At 39.4% G+C, this 20,957-nt stretch overlaps 1 protein-coding gene across 2 annotated transcripts in view; it reads right to left on the bottom strand.

Moving 5' to 3' along the window:
• Positions 1–314: 314 nt before the first annotated feature.
• The window catches only part of LOC101612486 (spermatid perinuclear RNA binding protein), a 190,558-nt gene continuing 169,915 nt past the window's right edge, over positions 315–20,957 (bottom strand). The window contains exons 13-17 of one of the 2 annotated variants that reach the window (XM_045154765.1): positions 19,293–19,427; positions 18,959–19,099; positions 11,831–11,954; positions 6,251–6,295; positions 315–505 (exon numbers count right to left, since the gene is read on the bottom strand). In XM_045154765.1, coding sequence (XP_045010700.1) covers positions 501–505; positions 6,251–6,295; positions 11,831–11,954; positions 18,959–19,099; positions 19,293–19,427 — 450 coding nt within the window. In that variant the 3' untranslated portion in view covers positions 315–500. Of the gene's footprint in view, positions 506–2,807; positions 3,768–6,250; positions 6,296–11,830; positions 11,955–18,958; positions 19,100–19,292; positions 19,428–20,957 lie in introns of those variants that run through there. The other variant, XM_045154758.1, reaches the window with a different exon arrangement.

The raw sequence follows: 20,957 nt of genomic DNA, 5'->3' as shown, positions 1-20,957 counted from the left end.
ATTCCAGCACTTTGGCCTAGAGAGGGCCCTAGCATTAAATGCTTCTTAGGTAAAGTGTTCCTACAATGAATTCTTATATCTAAACAAGTACCTTTGTGTGTATAACTTACATATACATTACATCCTAAGTTTCTACCCACATACACTTAACTCAGTGAATGTGAAATGTCTCTTGAATAAAAAGCATTTATAAGAGTATTAAAACAAATGCTGAATATAACCATTTTACTATTTTACATTTAGACCATAAAAAATTTAAAGGTAATGCAATGACATAAGATCTAAGAGATCAAATACATCATGATTGTCATATATGCAGGTTGTGTTAATTGATTTATTTTTCTCTTTAATCAGAAAATAAAAGAGCTTACCTTTGAATACTGAGATCACAGCTTACAGTCACTATATCTCAGCCTATTTTATACAAGTGATATGGCTACGAAGGTCCGAGGAGAACGAGAATAAAGTGAGATAAACGTGCTGAAAACTGCTTAAAAGTATTAACCTGAAATACACAGAGGGTCCAACACCAGTTTTAAAAATACATTAACGAGGTATTCCCAGCTCTTCAATTAATAACGGTGACTGATTCATGATTTTCAAAACATTCACCCCAATTTTTTTTAAAAAGAAAAAACTAATACCAGCAAAATGGATCAGTGGTTTGTTCCCAAGGTAAGTGATTTGCGAGATCACAAACAGTATCGGGAGCTACATAAACCTACCCTTGCTTCACTGTTTTATAGGCTCCACCTTGTCAGCATGAGGTATGTTGGAAATCTATGGGGCCATTACCTGGCAGGAGAGATGGGGCACTCCCGCAGCCTCGCAGCCTCCAAAGACAGGCTGCTAGCCACACCCCTGGTGAGGCGCCAGCCCTCACCGAAAGATATGGCTTAAGAAGGACCCCTATCTCAGAGAAATTATAATACTGCTAGCTGACACAGTCAGGAATGTAACTATTCAATTTATGTGCTAAAAAAGTTTAAAAAGTATCAAGATAGCATAGCTCACAAACAGATTCTAAGTATTACATTGGTCTGTATACTCCCTGACAAGAGCTACACTAATGGGGTTAAGTACAAGTATTGCTAGGTTTCCAAAGGAAAGGCTTTAAACAGACACCGTGGCTTTGGACAAAGTATTGCTCTTCTTTAAAATGCTCGGTCATTGTTTTCAGAAAGGTGTTAGAATGGTATATCTGGAAGCTGGAAAGCCTCAGGGTGTCACATTGCTCTTAAGACCAAGATATAGAAATTGCCATTTCAAGCCAGACAACCTGATGGTTCTAGAAGTCAGAGAAGAAATCTTGAGGGCCCAAGTGAATAATAAATGGTGCGACGCTCAGAGGCTGGCAATAGGGACTGTCAATGAAAAAACCACCTACAGTGGAGAAAAGAGCAGAGAAGCAAAAACTTTATGTTAATTTCACACAATTTGATGAAGCCAAGAGCTTCATTTATATTTCTCTGCTCTTTCAGCTGTAAGTGGAATTTTCATTACAAAATGGAGGGGAGGGAAGGGGAAAAGGTGAGGGACACTTAATTCATTACAGAATTTAAACAGTTGAACTTGCATGGTTACCACTTCTAACAAAGGACTGACAGCTCGATTATTTTAAGTAAAGCAGAGAAATGTAAAAGTTTGCAGCAACTGGGCAGGTTTACAACATGGTTAGTAACTTCCAACAAACAACAAAATTAAGGGAAAAAAAAAAAAGACTTGGTAGAAACCATTTGAAATGACTGCCATCATGTTGGAAAACAGCACAGCTCCCCTTTTCTCCAGCACAGAGGGATTGTATTATAAAACAGAGTCAGCTACTTCAAAAGAATTTTCTAAAGAGAAATTTCCAGGAAAATTACAGCCTGGAATCCAAATTTGACGATCAATTTCAAATAACAATACAACTGCAACTGCCAATTAATAGTATTCCAAAAACAGAAGACCATTGTAAATATTTAATTAATAAAAACTGGACACTACCAGCCATGCTTTTTCTTCTCAGTGATGGCTCTGTTTCATCCATAGGTCAGCAAACAAATCAATGAAACATGAAAACTCCCAGCTGAGATGGGCCCTTCTTGATTGTCTAGCCACTAATGCACATGATGAGAATGATAAGTTACAGCTATTTCCAGCAAGTGACAAGGTTTTATTAAAGTATCACCCACCACTAACAAAGACAAAAGGTCAATGAGAAGGAACAACTTATTGTGAAATATGTATCTAAGAAGTGACGCTAGTTTTCCTTGCCCATTTCATGCTCACCTGGCACATAAATGTGCCATGTTTTGTGAAGCCCTCTTTCACTGATGGGCACTCTTCAGTTTTGAAAAACAGAATTTAACAGGGGGAAAAAAAGTGACGTATAAATATCGACAGAAGACCATCCTGTTGCTTTCATGGGGGTGAGTACCTTAATGAAACCATTACCTTCTAGTAACATCATCGGCTTTCCAAACAAGGTGAGAATGCAAGTGAAGGACTTCGGTCTGCACCCTTTACAGAACAGCACAATGTTACTGACTCAACCATTTCCACCAGCGTGATCAGGTATCTTAAAAATAAATGCTGACCCATGGCTGAAACCTGTCACTTTTCACAGCAGCACTCAACAAGAACTGGGACAATCGAAGAGCAAGTTTTTATGGGGACCCTGTTGCTGCTTTAGATTCTGATGTAATTGAAGAGGAAAGGACACCTTTCAAGGAATCCCAGAAAAAACTGCTACTCTTCTATCTTCAAGAAAAAACAGAGAATGAACACAATCTTACAGAGTGAAGAAGGCCACAAGAACAAAAGTGGGTGATTGATTTAATTTATTCTTAAAACTTGGAAATCCGTAAACTAAAATAATCACATTCCTCCTTCCCCATTTCTGGGTAGTGCCATCATTTTAATAAGCAATGCTGGGATAACAGAATGTAACCTTTATCTTGGGGATACCCTTGTACTACTGGAGTACAAAGAGCTTACAATGTAAGTAGACTGTTCAAACTGATAATCACTTTTGTTTTGTTTTAGCAGCTTGCTTACAAATGAATGGGTTTATAGGGCTAAATTGTTGTTAGTTGGTAGTTCCTTGAAATTTGATACCAGAACTTATCAAAAATAATAAGCTAAAACAATATTCAAACCCATATTTTATTGGCTTTAATTACACACTTCATTATTTACAAAGGTAAAGTTTAAATGAAAAGTCTCTATTATATTAAAAAAAAAAATAACTACAGCCCAAATTAAAGTGCCCTGAGGCACGTACATCTCAATTAGCTAGCCATCAGTGACTGCATCAGGAACCAGGCAGTACTCTGTGTTACAACAAAGCAGTTTATTTGTGATCAGTGTTTGAGACTCTATACATCCTTCACAAATTTAATTTTACATAATTTGATATTCTCTTAAAACTTAAACTTTGAGCTGCTAGACTTATTTCCCTAGAACAAAAGGGCTGGTATAAATTATTTTCCAGAAATGAGGTACCGTTTCACAGAACTGGTTTCTTTTTGTTTTCAAGTTTTAGAGAACTAAATTTGCATTTGTTAAAATCAAAAAGTAGGAAAGATGTTCTTTACAAATAATTTTGATCAAGTATGTGTTCAAAGAAAGCAGGATAAAAAGGCTTTTTCTCTAACATTCTGCATTGTACTGTATTGTTGTTCAATAGGAATGAGCTTCTGTCATTTGCTAAAAGAATGAGTAGTGGGGAACAGGATATGTTGGGAATTTCATAACGGGTAACAGAACCATTCTCTTGGGCAAACCTACAGAGAAAAGAAACGGAGAGGACTCCAATAAAAATTTCAGGTAAAAAAAAAATTCTTACAGTAATTATCATTAACCATTTCCAGATTAGTCAGTCAACATATAACATTTTGGAAGAGGCCACAAATCTCTCACAGATTTCCTATTCTGAAATTGCTCTCATGTTTTAATAAATAATATTACCTACTCAAAAGTGAAATGGCTATATCATTGGATAATATTCAGAAATGGCATCTGAGTGAGCTGCCATGAATTCTAAAGATCAAAAACAATGCCATTGGCTATTATTATTCTAAAGTGACTGTAGAAATCCATATTGGTTCTCAATTTGGCACATCACATATTAAAGGAGAAACAAATGTCAAGATATAAAACACAGCTTTCTGTGTAGGCCTCAACTCCCTGGAAAGGGCTCTAACCAGAGTCTCAATCAGGTGTCTTGACAGCTACAACAATATTGGCATGGCAAATCTGGAAAGATTAATTGCTTTAATTTTGTAATTAATACGTTCTTGTGGCCTCACAAGCTTCTGCATACTTAAAAAGGATTTGAAACTTCTCCTATAACTATTCTAATATTTAACCTATGGAGAAATCACAAAGCAGCAACAGCAGGTATTCAAGAGCACCAGATGATCAGAGGGAAATTACCCCACATGCAACAGCTTTACAAAGGCCAAAAGACATATTTACCTTACAGCCAAAATAAAGCACTGTTTTAGTAAGTTTGCATCACAGTGACATTTAAAAACCAAATTTTTTATGTGAAAAATGGGGGCATCAAATTTTACCAGTTTTGGAAGTCAGTTATATGGCACGCGGAAGACAGAGCCTCCTGAACTGAGGCTCACAGGCCACAGGGTAAAAGTATGTTAAAGAAGGACCAAAAGAGAAAAATTAAAAGACAGAGGAAAAACATGGACATAACTTATAGAGTCTAGATAAAATATTATAAAGGGAAAAGTAGTATCTAGCAAATCATTACTATAATTCAGATTCTTACTATATAAATGACACTAAGACACGGACATAAGAACCTGCCCTTGAAGGCAGATGTTCTGGCACTCACAAAAGACACAGTTGAGCAAGTGAGCCAAATGTACTTTTTCTAGATTAACTAACCAAACATTGTTCTGTAAGTATGAGGTGTTCAAAACATCCAAGGAAGATGAAAGGTAAAAAAGAAGCCAAGGGCCAAACTAAAACAAACCAGAGTTTGAATTCAGAAGGGAAGCTGGGTATAAACGTGTTCTTGGACTCATCTCCAATCCCTAATCATCCCATATTAATCTGGGGAAGCCTCTGCTACACCCGAGTACATCAGGAATCAGGCAAAGGATACAAGTCTGGGCCCTACACTTTGTCTAAACAAAACTTCTTCCACATGTTTGGCCCTTGGTACTTCTCTACACCTTCCCAGGATATTATAATGTCCATCTTACCATCTTAACAGGCAAAGACGCCAAAGTATCTATTCACTTTCTACCTATTTCTACAGTTAGGCAATCAGATTAGACTTCTACTCAGCAGTGTCAAAGGATCTATAATTCTCATCCAAATAAAAATAGCAAAGCTGGTGCATAAATAGAAAAGCAAAACTTGAAGGTCTGAAGCTCAAGTAGAGGAATCATCCCACAAATAGCAATGCATGGAGGGCCTTTGCCTGCTGTGTGCATGCACGCCCAGCCTGGGACTATGTAGTAGAAACACACATTCTCACACACAGGCATACATACTCTCTTGCTTTCTTCTTCTTTAAATGACAAACATCCTGCAGAGGGCTGATTCTATAAACATGTAGCACCTGAGATAGGAAAAATGTCTAAAAGCATATCACTGACTCCAAACCTACTGCCTCCATTGCCACATAAACCTCATTCAAAAGTTATCCAAAGGGCCACTGGGATTCATTCACATGTTTGTTGTTGATATGTATGAGAAGAAGAGAAAGGCCTATGATTTTCTAGTGTGAACTAATAATGACTTTCTGAAGAAAGAACTTAGCATTGGTGATAACCCCCACTATCTCTCTAGGACCAATAACATATATGTGGGCACAAATCTGAAGTGAGGGCTTCCTATTCTTGACTCTAATGACCCACATTCACATGGTTCTGAACCAGAAACAGTGTGGCTATATAACTGGCGGGTAGCCAGGCTAGAAACTGGGCATGGCCCTTCAGTAGCCTTTGAATGGAGTGTAAGTTGGCTGTAAGAATAATTACTTCAAATATTTAATTTCAATATGATCAGAAACAAGCAATTAGAACAAGCAATCCTTCAATCAGGCAAAGCAAAGAGCAACTCTAACCAAATCAAGAACCACAAGGTTGTGGCATTTTCAGAGGGAATTTAAGTTGGGTCACTACAATAATTAGGTCTGAGAACCTCCAATTCATTAACAAAACCCTGGTTACATATTGTGTTTCAATTGCTGTGACAAGTTTCCTAAGAAGAGAAATCAGTAAGATGGTATACATACCATAGGCAGGGGCAGCTGTGCTATAACCATATGGTGTTCCATAACCTGGTATAAAGAATAAGAAAACATATGAGTCCAGGGCCAAGGGCAATTGGCTCTGGCCAATTCCCAAACACTATCTGGCCCAGAATGCTACACCAGAAGCTGGATGGGTGAGACCTATCTCCATAGCAATCCTTGGTTGGCCACTGTTACTGCTTAGATGCCTCTTCCCATGCATGGCCTCCAAGGTTCTTATTGACCTGCCATTGCTATTCTTCCTTCCTTCCTTCCTGTCTCTCTGTCCTTCCTTATTGCACTATAGTAATCCACTTGTATGTAGTCCCCACTAAAGAGAGAAGAATCAAATCCTATTCATCTTAAGTATTTTATTTACTTGTTTGCAAGCAGAGAGAGAAGACAGACACACACACAGAGAATGGGTGTTCCAGGGTCTCTAGCCAATGCAAACGATCTTTAGATGCATGTGCCACTTTGCGCATCTGGCTTTACATGGGTAGAAGGGAATCAAACTCAGGTCATTAGGCTTTGCAGGCAAATCATCTCTCCAGCCCCGAAATCGTATTCATCTTTGTATCACCTAAACCTACCAGAATGTATAGTATTTGTTAATAACTAGCATCACACAAATTACCAATATCTCCAAGTTAGAAAACAGAATTTTCTATGACTCATTTCAGAAAACAGTGACAGAACACACTGAGGCCTCAAATTCCACAAAAGAGTACACAAGAGTTAGGGCATAAGCTCAAGGGTAAGGTCCATAACATATAAATATTTGAATGCCTAGGCCCAGTAAAACTGAAATGAAAATGAAAAATGCTCATAATGTGAGTAAACACTCTAGACTCAGAAAAAAATGTTCCTATTATTAAGTAAAAACAAAGGCTACAATAGCTTAGCAGTTAAGGCACTTGCCTGAGAAACCTGAGGACCCATGTTCAACTCTCCAGATCCCATGTAAGCCAGACACATGAGATAACACAAGCACACAAGGTCACACGTGCACAAGATGGCACACATGTCTGGAGTTCAACTGCAGTGGCTGGAGGACCTGGCATGCCAATTCTCTTCATCCATCCATCCATCCATCCCTCCCTCCCCCTCCCTCTCTCTCTCTCTCTCTCTTAAAAACAGTACAAAAAAAAAAATACTACTAAGCACAAAGATATTTTTGATCCAGTTAGTTCTGGCACCAATTTCTCATATAACCTTAGACAACAAAAAACATATGAGTTGCCATCTCATCTTCTTTGTTGTTGTATTTTTGAGGTAGGGTCTCACTCTATCTCAGGCTGGCCTGGATCTCACAGTAATCCTCCTATCTCTGCCTCCCTAGTGCTGGGCTTAAAGATATGAGCCACCACACCCAGCCATCATCTCATCTTTTAAATGGGAAACCTCTCAAGTTTCTTTATAGTGTTTCTACAGGGATGAGAAATAGCATGTTAATAGAAGCTGTACTTTCTAATTTTGGAAAAAAAATGTATGTATGTATGTATGTATGTATGTATGTATGTATATGTATGAAATACAAAATCATGTGGGTAAATCTTGGGGGGGCGGGTACTGATACCTAAAATAGAACAAAGGTGAGTCACAGTGATACACAATGTAATCCCAGTACTGTGGAGGCTGTAGCAGGAGAATATAAGTTTGAAGCCAGCCTGAGCTGTGCAAAGCAAAGTTCCAGGCCAGCTTGAGCTATAAACCCTATCTTAAAATAAAGAAAAAAGCACAACATGGGAGGTACATAAATCCCTACTCAAAAGTAATAGATTTTTCATATCACAATTCCTTTCTCTAGAACTATTTATGCCGACCAGAATTACTTAGCCTTGAAATCAAGATCAGGTATCACCTCCCCAGGCCCACCGTCCATCACATGCTGTAGCTACTGGATTGTACTTATTCAAGTATGTGCTCTTGCCCGATCTGATCCTGAGCACTTACTGGGGCAAGGAAGAAGTTAGGTCTTTGTCACATATGCCCAGTTCTCAATCATCTGTCTGAAATAATACTCAAGCATATGACATAGGGATGGCATTTTCTTTTACTTTATAGTCCATACTTAAACTATAAGCCATGGGAGTGCATTCCTTTAATCCTAGCACTTGGGAAGCAGAAGTAGGAGGATTGATTTAAGTTCAAGGCCAGCTTGGAACTACAGAGTGAGTTCCAGGTCAGTCTGGGCTACAGTAAAACTTTACCTCAAAAACAAGGGGGGGGGCTGCAGAGATGGTTTAGCGGTTAAGGTACTTGCCTGCAAAACCTAAGGACACATGTTTGACTCTCCAGATCCCACGTAAACCAGATGCACAAAGGTGAGGCAAGCACAAGGTTGCCATGCCCACTAGGTGGTGCAAGTGTCTGGAGTTCAACTTCAGTGGCTGAGACCCTGGAGTGCTAATTCTCATTCTCTCTCTCTCTCATAAACTTTTAAAAATATTATAATAAAGATAGTATAACTCAACAACAGTATTCACCAAATTATAAATTTCAAGAGGACACAATGCAACAGAGATAAGCAAATCCAACTGTAGATAGAAACAGAGGCCAAAAGAGAAAATAATGTTTTAAAAAGCATATTAAATTTATTGCAGGGAATGGGAGCTATTTCCTTTGGATATATCAAAACCCTTAAAGAGAAATAAAACAAAAACTACTAAGTTATTCTTTACCAGGATACTGAATTCTAATCTTGACTTCACTTTGAACTACTGATGGGTTTTACTAGTTCCTAGGACTTCAGAGTTGTATGCAGTAACTGACTGGGGAGCAGAATTTAATCAATACATGTGAAAATACCTGTAACAATCCCTGCTGCACAGAATATAGTTCACAAATGGTATAAATATATTTGTAATCCTGACTGACTTAAACTGAATCTTCTCTTGATCATAAAAGAACTGCTTCTTTAAAGGCCCCAGGAAGCAAGCTTTTTTGGGGGGTGGGGGAGGGAGTCAAGGTAAGGACATAAGAGAAGACAATGATTAAACAAAGGAGGGGGCTGACAGCCATCACACACATAATCTCTCTCATGATCACTGCACTAGGTACAGCTATACATCCCTCTAGCACGACTCAAGCAACATAAACCCTGGCAGTGGCAGAGGTGAACAGATGGAGCTCATATGGAATACATCATCAAAGACTAGGCTCATCTCAACAAATTGCTCATTATTTAATAAAAATTTTGTCCTTGCTGGATGTGTTGGCACATGCCTTTAATCTCAGCACTCAGGAGGCAGAGGTAGGAGGATTCCTGTGAGTTCAAAGCTAGTCTGAAACTACATAGTGAATTCCAGGTCAGCCTGAGCTAGAACAAGACCCTACCTGAAAAAAACAAAAAGTCCTTTCTATAATGCAATGCGTAAGGCTAAAGATATTGTTTTAGTAGAGAAAGTAGGCTATACAGAGAATATCTTAACTTTGGACATATAAAACATATCAAACAATACAATATATTTTTTTCTGATCCTTGAGCACTCATGAAATGACACAATCATCTTCTCCTATTCCTCCAGATTAAAAAAAAAAAAAAAAAAGCCTAGCTAGGCTCTTTAGTCTATTTATTCAATTCATCAATTTCTTCAATCACTTCCCTTCTTTCCACACATCTACTCTCCTACATCAACCAGCTTCTGCTCTCTCTTACAAGGGCAACTCTTCTATAATAACCTTTGAGCTTGTCCCATTACACTCGTACCTATCTTTGCAATCTACTCCTCATTACAGGAGTAGTAGTCTTTACAAGTAAGTCTGATTTGTCACTTTTCTCCTTACACCCTTAATGACTTCCCATTGTACTTCTGTTTCTAGGACAAAAACCCAAGCCAGACTCCAGAATTGGGGAGCCACCCAGTTTAACTCACATCATTCCCCAAGGTCTCCACATCACCCAGTGTTCTTCACTCTCCAGATATTTTGGGCTTCTGCTTCTTTACATGATCCAGGTTCTCCAATATGAGCACCACACTAGTCCAGCCCAGTCTTCTCTCACACCCATTTTCCAACACTGTGCTCCAATGTCATTTTTTTTTTTTTCAAAGAAACCTTCAGGGACTCACTAAACTAAACCTGGGTCTATTATATGCTTTCATGACATGATACCCATCTACTCCATAAGACTCATCTCAGTTTATAATTATTACTGCTTGCATAACATGCCTCACCTTTCACACTATAAACTGCATGACAGTAAAATTCATATCTGGTATGTGCTTTGCCAGACAAAGTTTCTTTTAAGACATCATTGAGCAATATAGTGAGGGTCAATGTATATACCTGTAATTCCAAAGCCACATCATTCATAAAACTCCCAAATGGCAACAGTGTACACAGGAAAGTGTAACTCTAAGGGAAACTTCATGGTTGTTACCAAAAAAGTAACTGAATAAGACCTAATCTTTATGCAAATTTCATCTTGATCAACAAATATAGGTGGCTTGCTTGTCATGTGAAAATTTTGATTGCTTCAACACTATAAAGAACTTCAGTTTAACAAGACAACTGAACATCTGTGGCTAAAACAATGTATGGATTCAAGCAGGAGGCAAACAGAGGACAGTTTCTGAATCTCCCTCAAGTCGTGGTAAAATGTAAAGGATAACATCAACTTCAGGAATGCTAACATCTACATTCAGATCCTTACTGTTGCTTGCTTCACCTGTAGTTGGCTGCCTTACACCCCCATAAACTTCCATTTCTTTTCTTTAAAATTAACTTCTACCTGAGGAAACACTGAGAATTAAAAGCAATTAAGTATAGAAATTTACATGAAAATACCTACTATATAGTGGCTCCACATAAATTTCCCTTTTTTTCCTTGTGGTATTTCTGTTGATAGTTCTCTAATATTGGGTTTAACAAACAGTATTAACTCCAGAAGCTCCCTAACTATTCTAACCCAACCTGATTTCTTTATAACTTGTTCTGATGCCCACAGACCTCAATCTGTGGAACATTCCTTACTGTCAAAATGTGTTCCCCCAACCAAGGTCAACACCGCTAATCTGTCATCTCTCTGCAAGAAGGCTCTAGTTACTCAGAAGATTCCTGTATACAGATGATGCTGTGTTTACAAAGGCCCCGTATAACTTTGAGAAATGGAATACATTATTTCATTTTTATATATTTTCTTAATTTTTAAAAATTTATCTATTTGACAGAGAAGGAGGAAGGGAGAGAGGGAGAGAGAAAATGGGCACACCAGGGCCTCCAGCCACTGCATACTAACTGCAGATGCACATGCCACCTTGTGCATCTGGCTTACTTGGGCCCTGGAGAATCGAATCTGGGTCCTTTGGCTTTGTAGTCAAGCATGTTAACCCCTAAGCCATCCCTCCACCCCATGAAATACTTTTTTTTTTTGGTTTTTCGAGGTGGGGTCTCACTCTAGCCCAGGCTGATCTGGAATTCACTATATAGTCTCAGGGTGGCCTCGAACTCATAGCGATCCTCCTACCTCTGCCTCCCGAGTGCTGGGATTAAAGGCATGCGACACCACGCCTGGCTTAAATACATTATTGTTAATGTTGAGATTACAAGAAGCTGTGATCTTTTGCAGGTAATACTAACCTGGAGCTATATAGCCAGGAGCAGCTGCAGCCCCCACGAAAGCTCCCCTTGTAAGAGTTCCTCTTCCTCTACCCCGAACTGCCTGGACTGCTGCAGACACAGCTGTATTCACAACACCCTTTGCCTGTTTTAAAAAAAAAAAAAAATTATTGAAAGAAAGAAATACTAGCCTCTCATTCCTCCTCCACCACTTCTAAGGTAAGGCCTCACACTAGCGCAGGCTGATCTGGAACTCACTCTGTAGTCCAAAGCTAACCTCAAACTCACAGTGATCCTCCTAAGTGATCCCCAGCCTCCCAAATGCTGGGATCAAAGGCATGCACCACGACAGCCAGCTTAAATATTTTTATTTGAGAGAGAGAAAATGGGCATGATAGGACCTATTGCCACTGTAAATGAACTCCAGATGCATGTGCCACTTTGTGTATTTGGCTCTACATGGACAGTGGGGAATGGAACCAGGGTCAGTAGGCTCGGCAAGCAAACACTTTTATAACCACCGATCCATCTCCCCAGCCTGCCTGTCATCTTTTTGATGCACAGCCATGAAAAACAATGGGCTTTCAGGTGACATAAGTAATCTGTAAGAATCTTCAGAAATGACACCTTGCAGAGCTAGTACTATTCAGAAAAGTACAATGGGCACATTAAAGAACTTACCCAGGCAAGAGCTGCCAATCTACATACAAATTTAAATTATACCCAACATCATTTTAGGTCTACCTAAAATAATTACAGACACTTGATACTTAGATCTGAAAGTCACTGAATTTTCCACACAGAGGCAGAAAAGAATCCACCAAAACTACCTTAGACTTAACTGTGAACCTGAGTGGGGTTTTAACATGAAAGGGGAAGGGGAAGGGGAAGGAAAAGGGAATGGGAAGGAAAGGAAAGGGGGGAAAGGAGGAAGAGAAATGGAAGTGGGGGAAGAGAGAGAGAGAGAGAGAGACCAAGACTAAAGATTAAGTTGTCAGTTCCTCATCTGACACCTCAGGAAGGTGATGAGATTTCTTTGAGTTTCTTTAGCTCTCTCTATATATGTTTGCATATGTCTACATGTATTGATTAAGTAAGTACCACCTGAAAAGTCTTTCTTGTTCTAAATGCTATGGGACAGTGAGGCTCCCCACTAGTTGTAAAATTAAAATACCACCCACTGGAGGGCTAAAACAATAGAAAATTATTTTCTCACACTTCTGTAGGCTAAATGCCCATGATTATTAAGACACCAGCAAATTCGGTTCTTGGTGAATATAGCCTCACATGGACTTCTGTGGTGGTTTGATTCAGGTGTCCCCCATAAACTTAGGTGTTCTGAATGCTAGGTTCCCAGCTGATGGAAATTTGGGAATTAATGCCTCCTGGAGGGAGTGTATTGTTGGGGGCTGGCTTAGGGGTGTTATAGCCAGTTTCCCCTTGCCAGTGTCTGGCACACCCTCCTGTTGCTATGGACCACCTTATGTTGGCCAGGGGGTGATGCCCACCCTCTGCTCATGCCATCGTTTTCCCCTGCTATTGTGGAGCTTCCCTTCAAGCCTGTAAGCCAAAATAAATCTCTTTTTCCCAGAAGCTGCTCTTTGCTGGGTGATTTCTACCAGCAATGTGACCCGGACTGCAAAAGTAAAGTGGTACCGAGGAGTGGGATTGCTGCTAGACACCTGACTGTGGCTTCGGCCTTTTGGAGCTGATTTTCAAGAGGAATATGGGAGGATTTGAAACCATGGCCTAAGAGATGCCTTGCAGTGCTGTAAGTACAGCTTGATGGACTATTCTGGTCTGAGCTGCAAGACCTGAATGCAGTAAGAACTATGGACTGTGAGGTTTGGCTTATGAGGGTGAGAAAGTGCTTTGCTTGGACTGGGCTAGCAGTTTGTGTGAGAAGTTTGCTCTTGTGCCCATGTCCTGAGAAGTTGTGCAGGGTTGCTTTGCGTAGAAATGAACTGGTGTGAGCAGAGGAATATGGCACAGAAAGGAAAATCTTTGGGTGAATTGCTGCCCGTTCAGCTGCAACTGAGAGATTACAACCTTTAAGACTGGGCTAGCTGACCTGTGCTGGGGCAACAGAAAGAATGTCGACTCTTTTGATGGGGCCTGAGTGCTCAAGGAGTGTCCTGTTCTTCAAAGTCTGCTTTATTCCCCCCTGGATTAACAAATTGGCACCCTACCTGGTATCGTGGAGTATAAGAAATGCTGGAAAGAGGGTCACTGAGTTTGCAACACGGTCTTGTGTTTTAGAAATGGCCATGGGCAGTGTGACGCGGGTTTGCTGATTGCCTGCATACAGACCCCATGGGGCCATGAGGATGAACCGTGGCTTGAATGTGGAGACCCAGTGGAGTTGCCGGGACCATGAGATGGCTGCTGAGGAGCTGCCAGGCCCGATGAAGTTTCCCAGGACTGTGAGTAGCCTAGCTGGAGGGGCGGAATTGGAATGCCAGAGACTCGTTGCTGGTTAGAATTATCGGACTTGAAGATTTGTCACTGGCCACAGTTGCTGTACTTGAAGCTACAAAGTTTGATGTTTGCCCTGGTTGTTTTAAATCTTGTATTGGTTGAATGTTTCTTTGCTATGCCCAATGCCATCTTTTGCAGTGTGAATATTTATTCTGTGCCATTATGGGTTTTTTGAGGGGTTTTTTTTGGTATTATGGCTCAGTTAAAAGATCTTAGACTATGGGAATGTATGAACATCATTGGAATTGATAAAAACTATGGGGACTTTTTAAGTCAGACTGAATGCATTGTATTTTACATCATGTGTGGATATCAGTTTATGGGGGCCAGGGGCGGAATGTGGTGGCTTGATTCAGGTGTCCCCCATAAACTTAGGTGTTGTGATTACTAGCTCCCCAGCTGATGGATATTTGAGAATTAATGCCTCCTGGAGGGAGTGTATTGTTGCGGGCAGGCTTATGGGCTTTATAGCCAGTTTCCCCATGCCAATGTTTGGCATACCCTCCTGTTGCTGTGGTCCACCTTATGTTGGCCAGGGAGGGTGATGTCCACTCTCTGCTCATGCCATCGTTTTCCCCTGCCATCGTGGAGCTTCCCTTCAAGCCTGTAAGCCAAAATAAATCTCTTTTTTCCAGAAGCTACTCTTGGTTGGGTGATTTCTACCAGCAATGTGAACCGGACTGCAACAGTCATGTTTTGCGTTGCCCACAGAGGCAGAATAGGAAGGAGATCAACTGCAGACCTGGAGGAAAATGAGCCTCAGGCAGTTTGGCAGCTTCCCTAAGCTGTACAAAAGTTCACACTAGAAAAGCTCCAAACACCTCCACACCTTGTAACATCTAGAATGACCTCAACTCTCCACAAAAGATAACGTGTGTGTGTGTGTGTGTGTGTGTGTGTGTGTGTGTGTGTGTGTGTATGCACATGTGTGTCATTTGTTGCAAATAATTAATCAAAGGACGGGGAGCCACTGGTCTTAATGTACATTATTCATAACCTACCCCAATGAAGAAGCTACTAAATCATGAAAAACAAACAACTTCAACAAAAAGCTAAAGTAGTGCAAAAACAGACTTAAGGTCAGAAATCACAAGATCATTTCAGCTAATGTAGAAAAGGCTTGTGATTAAGTTCATCATCCCTGCATGATAAAAGCATGAAAAGACTTAAGGAATCAAAACATACTTTGATATAACAAAAGCTATATATCACAGACTTGAGCTAAAATTTATAGTGAACAGGATAAAACTGGGACCATTTCCTCAAACTCTCTCTGCTCTTAATGTAGTTCTCAGCACTACAGCAATATGACAATAAAAAAGGGGGGGATACAAATAGGAAAGGAAGTCCAATTATCTGTATTTTCAGAGGACATAACCCTATGCTTTAGGGACACTACAGACACCACAAGAAAAATGCTTAGATCTGATAAACACTTTCAGTAAAATGGCAGGATACAAAAACCAGCATATGAAAATCAGCAGTATCTAGGCATTGTGACTCATATATCTTTAATGTCACTTTTTGAAAGACCGAGTTCACTCTAAGTTTGTGGCAGTTTGAATTAGATGTCCTCCATAAACTCATGAATACTTAATTTAGGAGGTAGAGTCTTGTTAGAGGAGGCATGTTGTTGGAACACATGCTTATGGATGTTATAACCAGCACTCTCCTGCTGTTTAACACCTGCTAGGGCAAGAAGGTGATGTCCAGCCTCTGATCATGCCATCCTTTCCCCTACTATCATAAAGCTTCCCTCAAAACTTGTAAGCCAAAATAAACAACTTTCTTTCCATTAGCTGCTTTCAGCCAGGTGCTTGTCCTGGTAACATGAAGGTAAGTACAAGAGTTCAAAGACAGTGTAGGCACCAGATTGAGATCAGAGTAGCCATTTAAACTTTTGTCTTGCATTCAGTTAAACTTCTTGTATCAATGTATTTAACAAACACAGTTTAAATTCTAGGATTCATTGCCCTTCTCCACAACACCCCCCCCCCCAAAAATCAGTAACTTCAGCTGGGGAAATGGCTTACTAGTTAAGGCATTTGCCTGTGAAGCCTAAGAACCCCAGTTCAGTTCCCCAGGACCTACAGAAGTCAGATGTACAAGGAGGTGCATGCATCTGGAATTCATTTGCAGTGGCTAGAGGTCCTGGTGTGCCTATACTCTTTTTCTACCTGCCTGCCTGCCCCTCTCCCTCTCCCTCTCCCTCTCTCTCTCAAATAAATAAATAAATAAATAATTTTTTTTTAAATCGGTAACTTTTCTAAAAATGAACTGGCTGAGGAAGAAAAAAAAACTAGGGGGAAAATTCCCATTCACAACAGCTTCAAAATACATTAAAGAAAATGCCTAAGAATAAGCCTAACCACAAAGTGAAAGACCTCTACAATGAAAACTTTGACTGGAGGCATCATAATGCCTGACCTCAAGTTATAATACAAAGACATAGTAAAAAAAAAAAAAAAAAAGGTCATTTGGGTTGGAGAAGTGGCTTAACAGTTTAAGGTACTTGCTTGCAAAGTCTGATGGCCCAGGTTCAATTCCCATGTACCCATGTAAAGCCAGATGCACAAAGTGGCACAACTGTCTAGAGTTCATTTGCAGCAGCAAGAGGCCCTGTCATACCACATTCATTCTCTCATTGATTATCTCATTCATTCTCTCTCTCTCTCTCCCTCCTCCCCACCCTCCTTTCCTTCCTCTCTCTTATAAATACACATATTTTTAAAATATAGCATGGTAGACCCACAGACCAAGGGAATAGAATACAGGGCCCAAAAAGTAAGTTCACACAGCTACAATCACCTTTTCCTTTAAATAGTTTAAAAAGAATTGGGGAAAAAGTCTCTTCAACAAATGGTGTTGCAAAACCTGGATATCTACCTATAGAAAAATCAAACTAAACCCAGATCTCTCATCCTCTATGAAAACTAATTAAAAATGGATTAAAGATCTTAAAGAAAGGTAAATTAAAAAAAAAACCTATAAAGCTTCCAGAGAAGACACAGTATAAGAAATGGTCATAAGAATGGAAAAATGGGATTGAATAAAATTTACAAATTTCTACACAGCAAAGGAAGCATAGAGTGACAAGACAGTCCACCAAATGGGAGAAAATCCTTGACAACTATTTATCAAACAGGATTAATATCAAGAATCTATAAAAAGCTATAAAAATCAAGCACACAAACAAAAACTAATCATCCAATCAATAAATAGACTAATTAATTGAATATACAGCTCTCAGTGAAGAAATATAAACTGTCAGCAAATATTTGAAAAGGTATTCAACAATCCAGGAATGGAGGCACATGCCTTTTTAAAATTTTTATTTATTTATTTGACAGGATGGTACATATAGGTAGAGAGAGAATGGAGGTGTAAGAGCCTTTAGCCACTGAAAACAAACCTCAGATGCATGGGTCACATAGTGCATATGGCTTACATGGATACTGGGGAATTGAACCTGGGTCCTTAGGCTTCTCAGGCAAGTGCCTTAACCACTAAGCCATCTCTTCAGCCCAGTCACATGCCTTTAATCCTTGAACTAGGGAGGCAGAGGTAGGAGGATCACCATGAGTTCAAGACCACCCTGAGATGATATAGTGAATTCTAGGTCAGCCTGGACACAGTAAGACCCAACCTTGAAGATTAAAAAAAAAAAAAAAAAAAAAGTTTTCAACATCCTGAGCCATCAGAGGAAAGCAAATTATAATCATACTCACTCCAGTCAAAACAGCTCTCAAGATTAGGCATGTAGCTCAGTGGACAAGTGTTTGCCTAGTATGTCCAAGGCCTGGGATTCAACCTCCAGTACTGCCCCAACCCACACAAAATGACAACAAATGCTCGCAGGATGTGGTTTAAGAAGAATCCTTATACACTCACTAATAACAGGAATGTAAATTGGTGTGGCCACCTTGGAAATCAGTACATAGGCTCCTCAAAATCATATAACTAGAACTACATTATGGCCCACCTATACCACACCTGTATATATACCCAAAGGATTTTAAGTCAGCATACCACAAAGGCACTTGCACACCTGTTTAAAGCTGTACTATTTACCACAGCCAAAATATGGAACCAGCCTAGAGGTCTATCAACAGATGAACAGATGAAGAAAATGTGATACATATATACACAGCAGAAGAATTTTATTCAGCTGGACAGAATGAAATGATATATGCAAGAAATGGATAAAACTGGAAATCATTATTGTAAGTAAAATAAACCAGGCTAAGAAATGCTGTTTTATGCCATCTGTGGAATCAAAGTTTAAATAGGTATGTGTATGCACATGCATGTGTGTCTGTGCACATGTGTATAGGACATGAAAACAGAAAGAGGACAATGAGAGGAACATAAGAGGCCTAAAGGGAGAGGAAAACTAGGGAGGGCAATGTAGCATACTACATGAAAACTGAGGGGAGATAGATTATCTGGGGAAGGAAGGGTACCAGCAAGTGAGTAAAGTGGAGGGCAATGAGAAGGGTGAAGAACAACAAAGAAAATGATTTGTATGTATAAAATGTCACAATCAAACCCACTATTTTCTTTGTACACTAACTAAAAGGAAAAAGAAAAATTAAAGTAGTGGCAAGCTCATAGGAACATTCATTCTCATAACATTTTTCCAAAGTATCAGAAATGTAGCTTAACTCCTACCTGAGGAATAATCTTCTTTTTCTTATTATTTACTGCGTTGGGTCCAGAAAACAGCTTCTCCAGGGCAGCTAATGCTGCACTTGCCTTTGCTACTTTCTTATTCGGACCTGCACCTCTGAATTTCTGTCCATCTACCTCTACCTGGAATTAAAAATAGCACTTGGTAGTTACCTCATGCAATTCCTGTATGTAGTTTTAATATAAATCCATCATAACCAGGAAAACATCAGAAATCAAACAGAATGATGGAAGTCTCTATTTTTTTACATATCACTTGAGGATGTGCTATGTCTAGGAGATGCAAAATAAGGTGGGTCTGTAGCTAGGTACATACCTCCATTACAAAGCGTTTGTCATGGCTTCCACCAGTCTCTGAGATGAGTTCATACTTAAGACCTCTTCTCTTTTCATTGAGCTCCATTACAGGATTTTTGCCACTTGCTGTAAGGATAGGGCCCTGAGTTCTTACCTAAAAGAGAAAGGGGGTCTGGAAGTTTAATCAAGTAAGATTTCTGAACACTTAATTTCTTATTAATGTAATTATACTAAAAGGGAAGCTCAGTAATTCTACTTTAAACATCTAGGGGGTTAGAATTAGTCACTTCTCCAGTGATAGGACAACAGTATCAAAGGTGTAGAAACTCTGCAAGCAGTAAATGGTGTAGTCATTTGGATAGAAGCCTACAAAGCAGGGTTATCATCATTCAAAAAATAATGTGTCCTTGCCACTCTAAGGCAGTACAGGGTCTGATGTGTACTGTTCATGTAATAAAACTGACCTCTATATTAGCAACAAAGTGGACAAAACAACTACAGTTTGCATGATAGCTTGAGGATTCACCATTTTTCATCCTTAGAATCAACTCTCAATTTCATATATGTGAGGGAAATGTTTATATAAACCTCTCAAGGTCTCTAAACACATTTCAGGGCACCCAAAATAAAAATGGTAGGCCATAAACTATGGATTTTGAAATTACAAAAATAAAATAAAATTTAAAAAGTCATTCCCTGTTATTAAAGAGCTAGGACTTGAGTGTTAGAGAAGAAATGCTTGCTGTGGGAACACAGGATATGAAATCACTGTTTTTTGTTTGTTTGTTTTTGTAAGATAAGAGTCTTTCTATGTAGTTAATTTTAAATGCATTATGTAGCCTTGTCTGGCCACACCATTCTCAATCTTACTGCCACCACCTCCCAAGGGCTGGGATTACAACAAGTGTATGCCACTACAACCAGTTCTGAAGACAATCAGGGGCACCATTTTCTTGGAAGTGATTTTTGAGTCTGGACTAGAAGGCCAGCCCATCATCAAAGAGAATCAAGGGAAAAGAGCATTCTTGACAGAAGAAAGTAGCAAGGCAAAGGCCCAAGTATGGTTTGACAACATAAGGGTATGAAGAGAAATGACGGATATATTATAGCCTGATTAGAAATAGTTTGGATAGGACTAAATTACGTAAGATTGGTTTGTCAAGCAAATGACTCTATTATGGAAAATGAGGAGGCAATTGAAGAGTTTAATCTGGAAAATGCCATACACTTTTGTTACAGAAAAATCACTAGCAGTGATAATAAACTGGCTTGACGAAGGATAAGACTTACTTTAGTAGGGGAAAAAAAATTTGTGTAAGTGTATGAATGCTCAAAATAAATGCTAGCATGAAACAAACTCCTTTAAATAACTAAAATTATAATTTTGAGAGTACCAAAGATTAAGTATTTTTTGAAAATTTATTTGGATTTTTGAAATTTTCATATATATATATATATGGCCTTTTTAAAATATTTTATTATATTTATTTGAGAAAGAGACACACAGAGAGAGAGAGAAAGAGGGAGGGAGAAAGAGGGAGAGAATGGGTATGACAGGGCCTCCAGGTGCTGCAAATTCCAGATGCATGTGCCACCTTGTGCATCTGGTTTAAGTAGGTCCTGGGGAATCGAAACTGGGTCATTTGGCTTTACAGGCAAGTGCCAAAACTGCTGAGCCATCTCT

Source organism: Jaculus jaculus, chromosome 1 (genome assembly GCF_020740685.1).
Source record: "Jaculus jaculus isolate mJacJac1 chromosome 1, mJacJac1.mat.Y.cur, whole genome shotgun sequence".
Classification (NCBI taxonomy): Eukaryota; Metazoa; Chordata; class Mammalia; order Rodentia; family Dipodidae; genus Jaculus; species Jaculus jaculus.
This window is presented reverse-complemented; position numbering and strand designations above follow the sequence as displayed.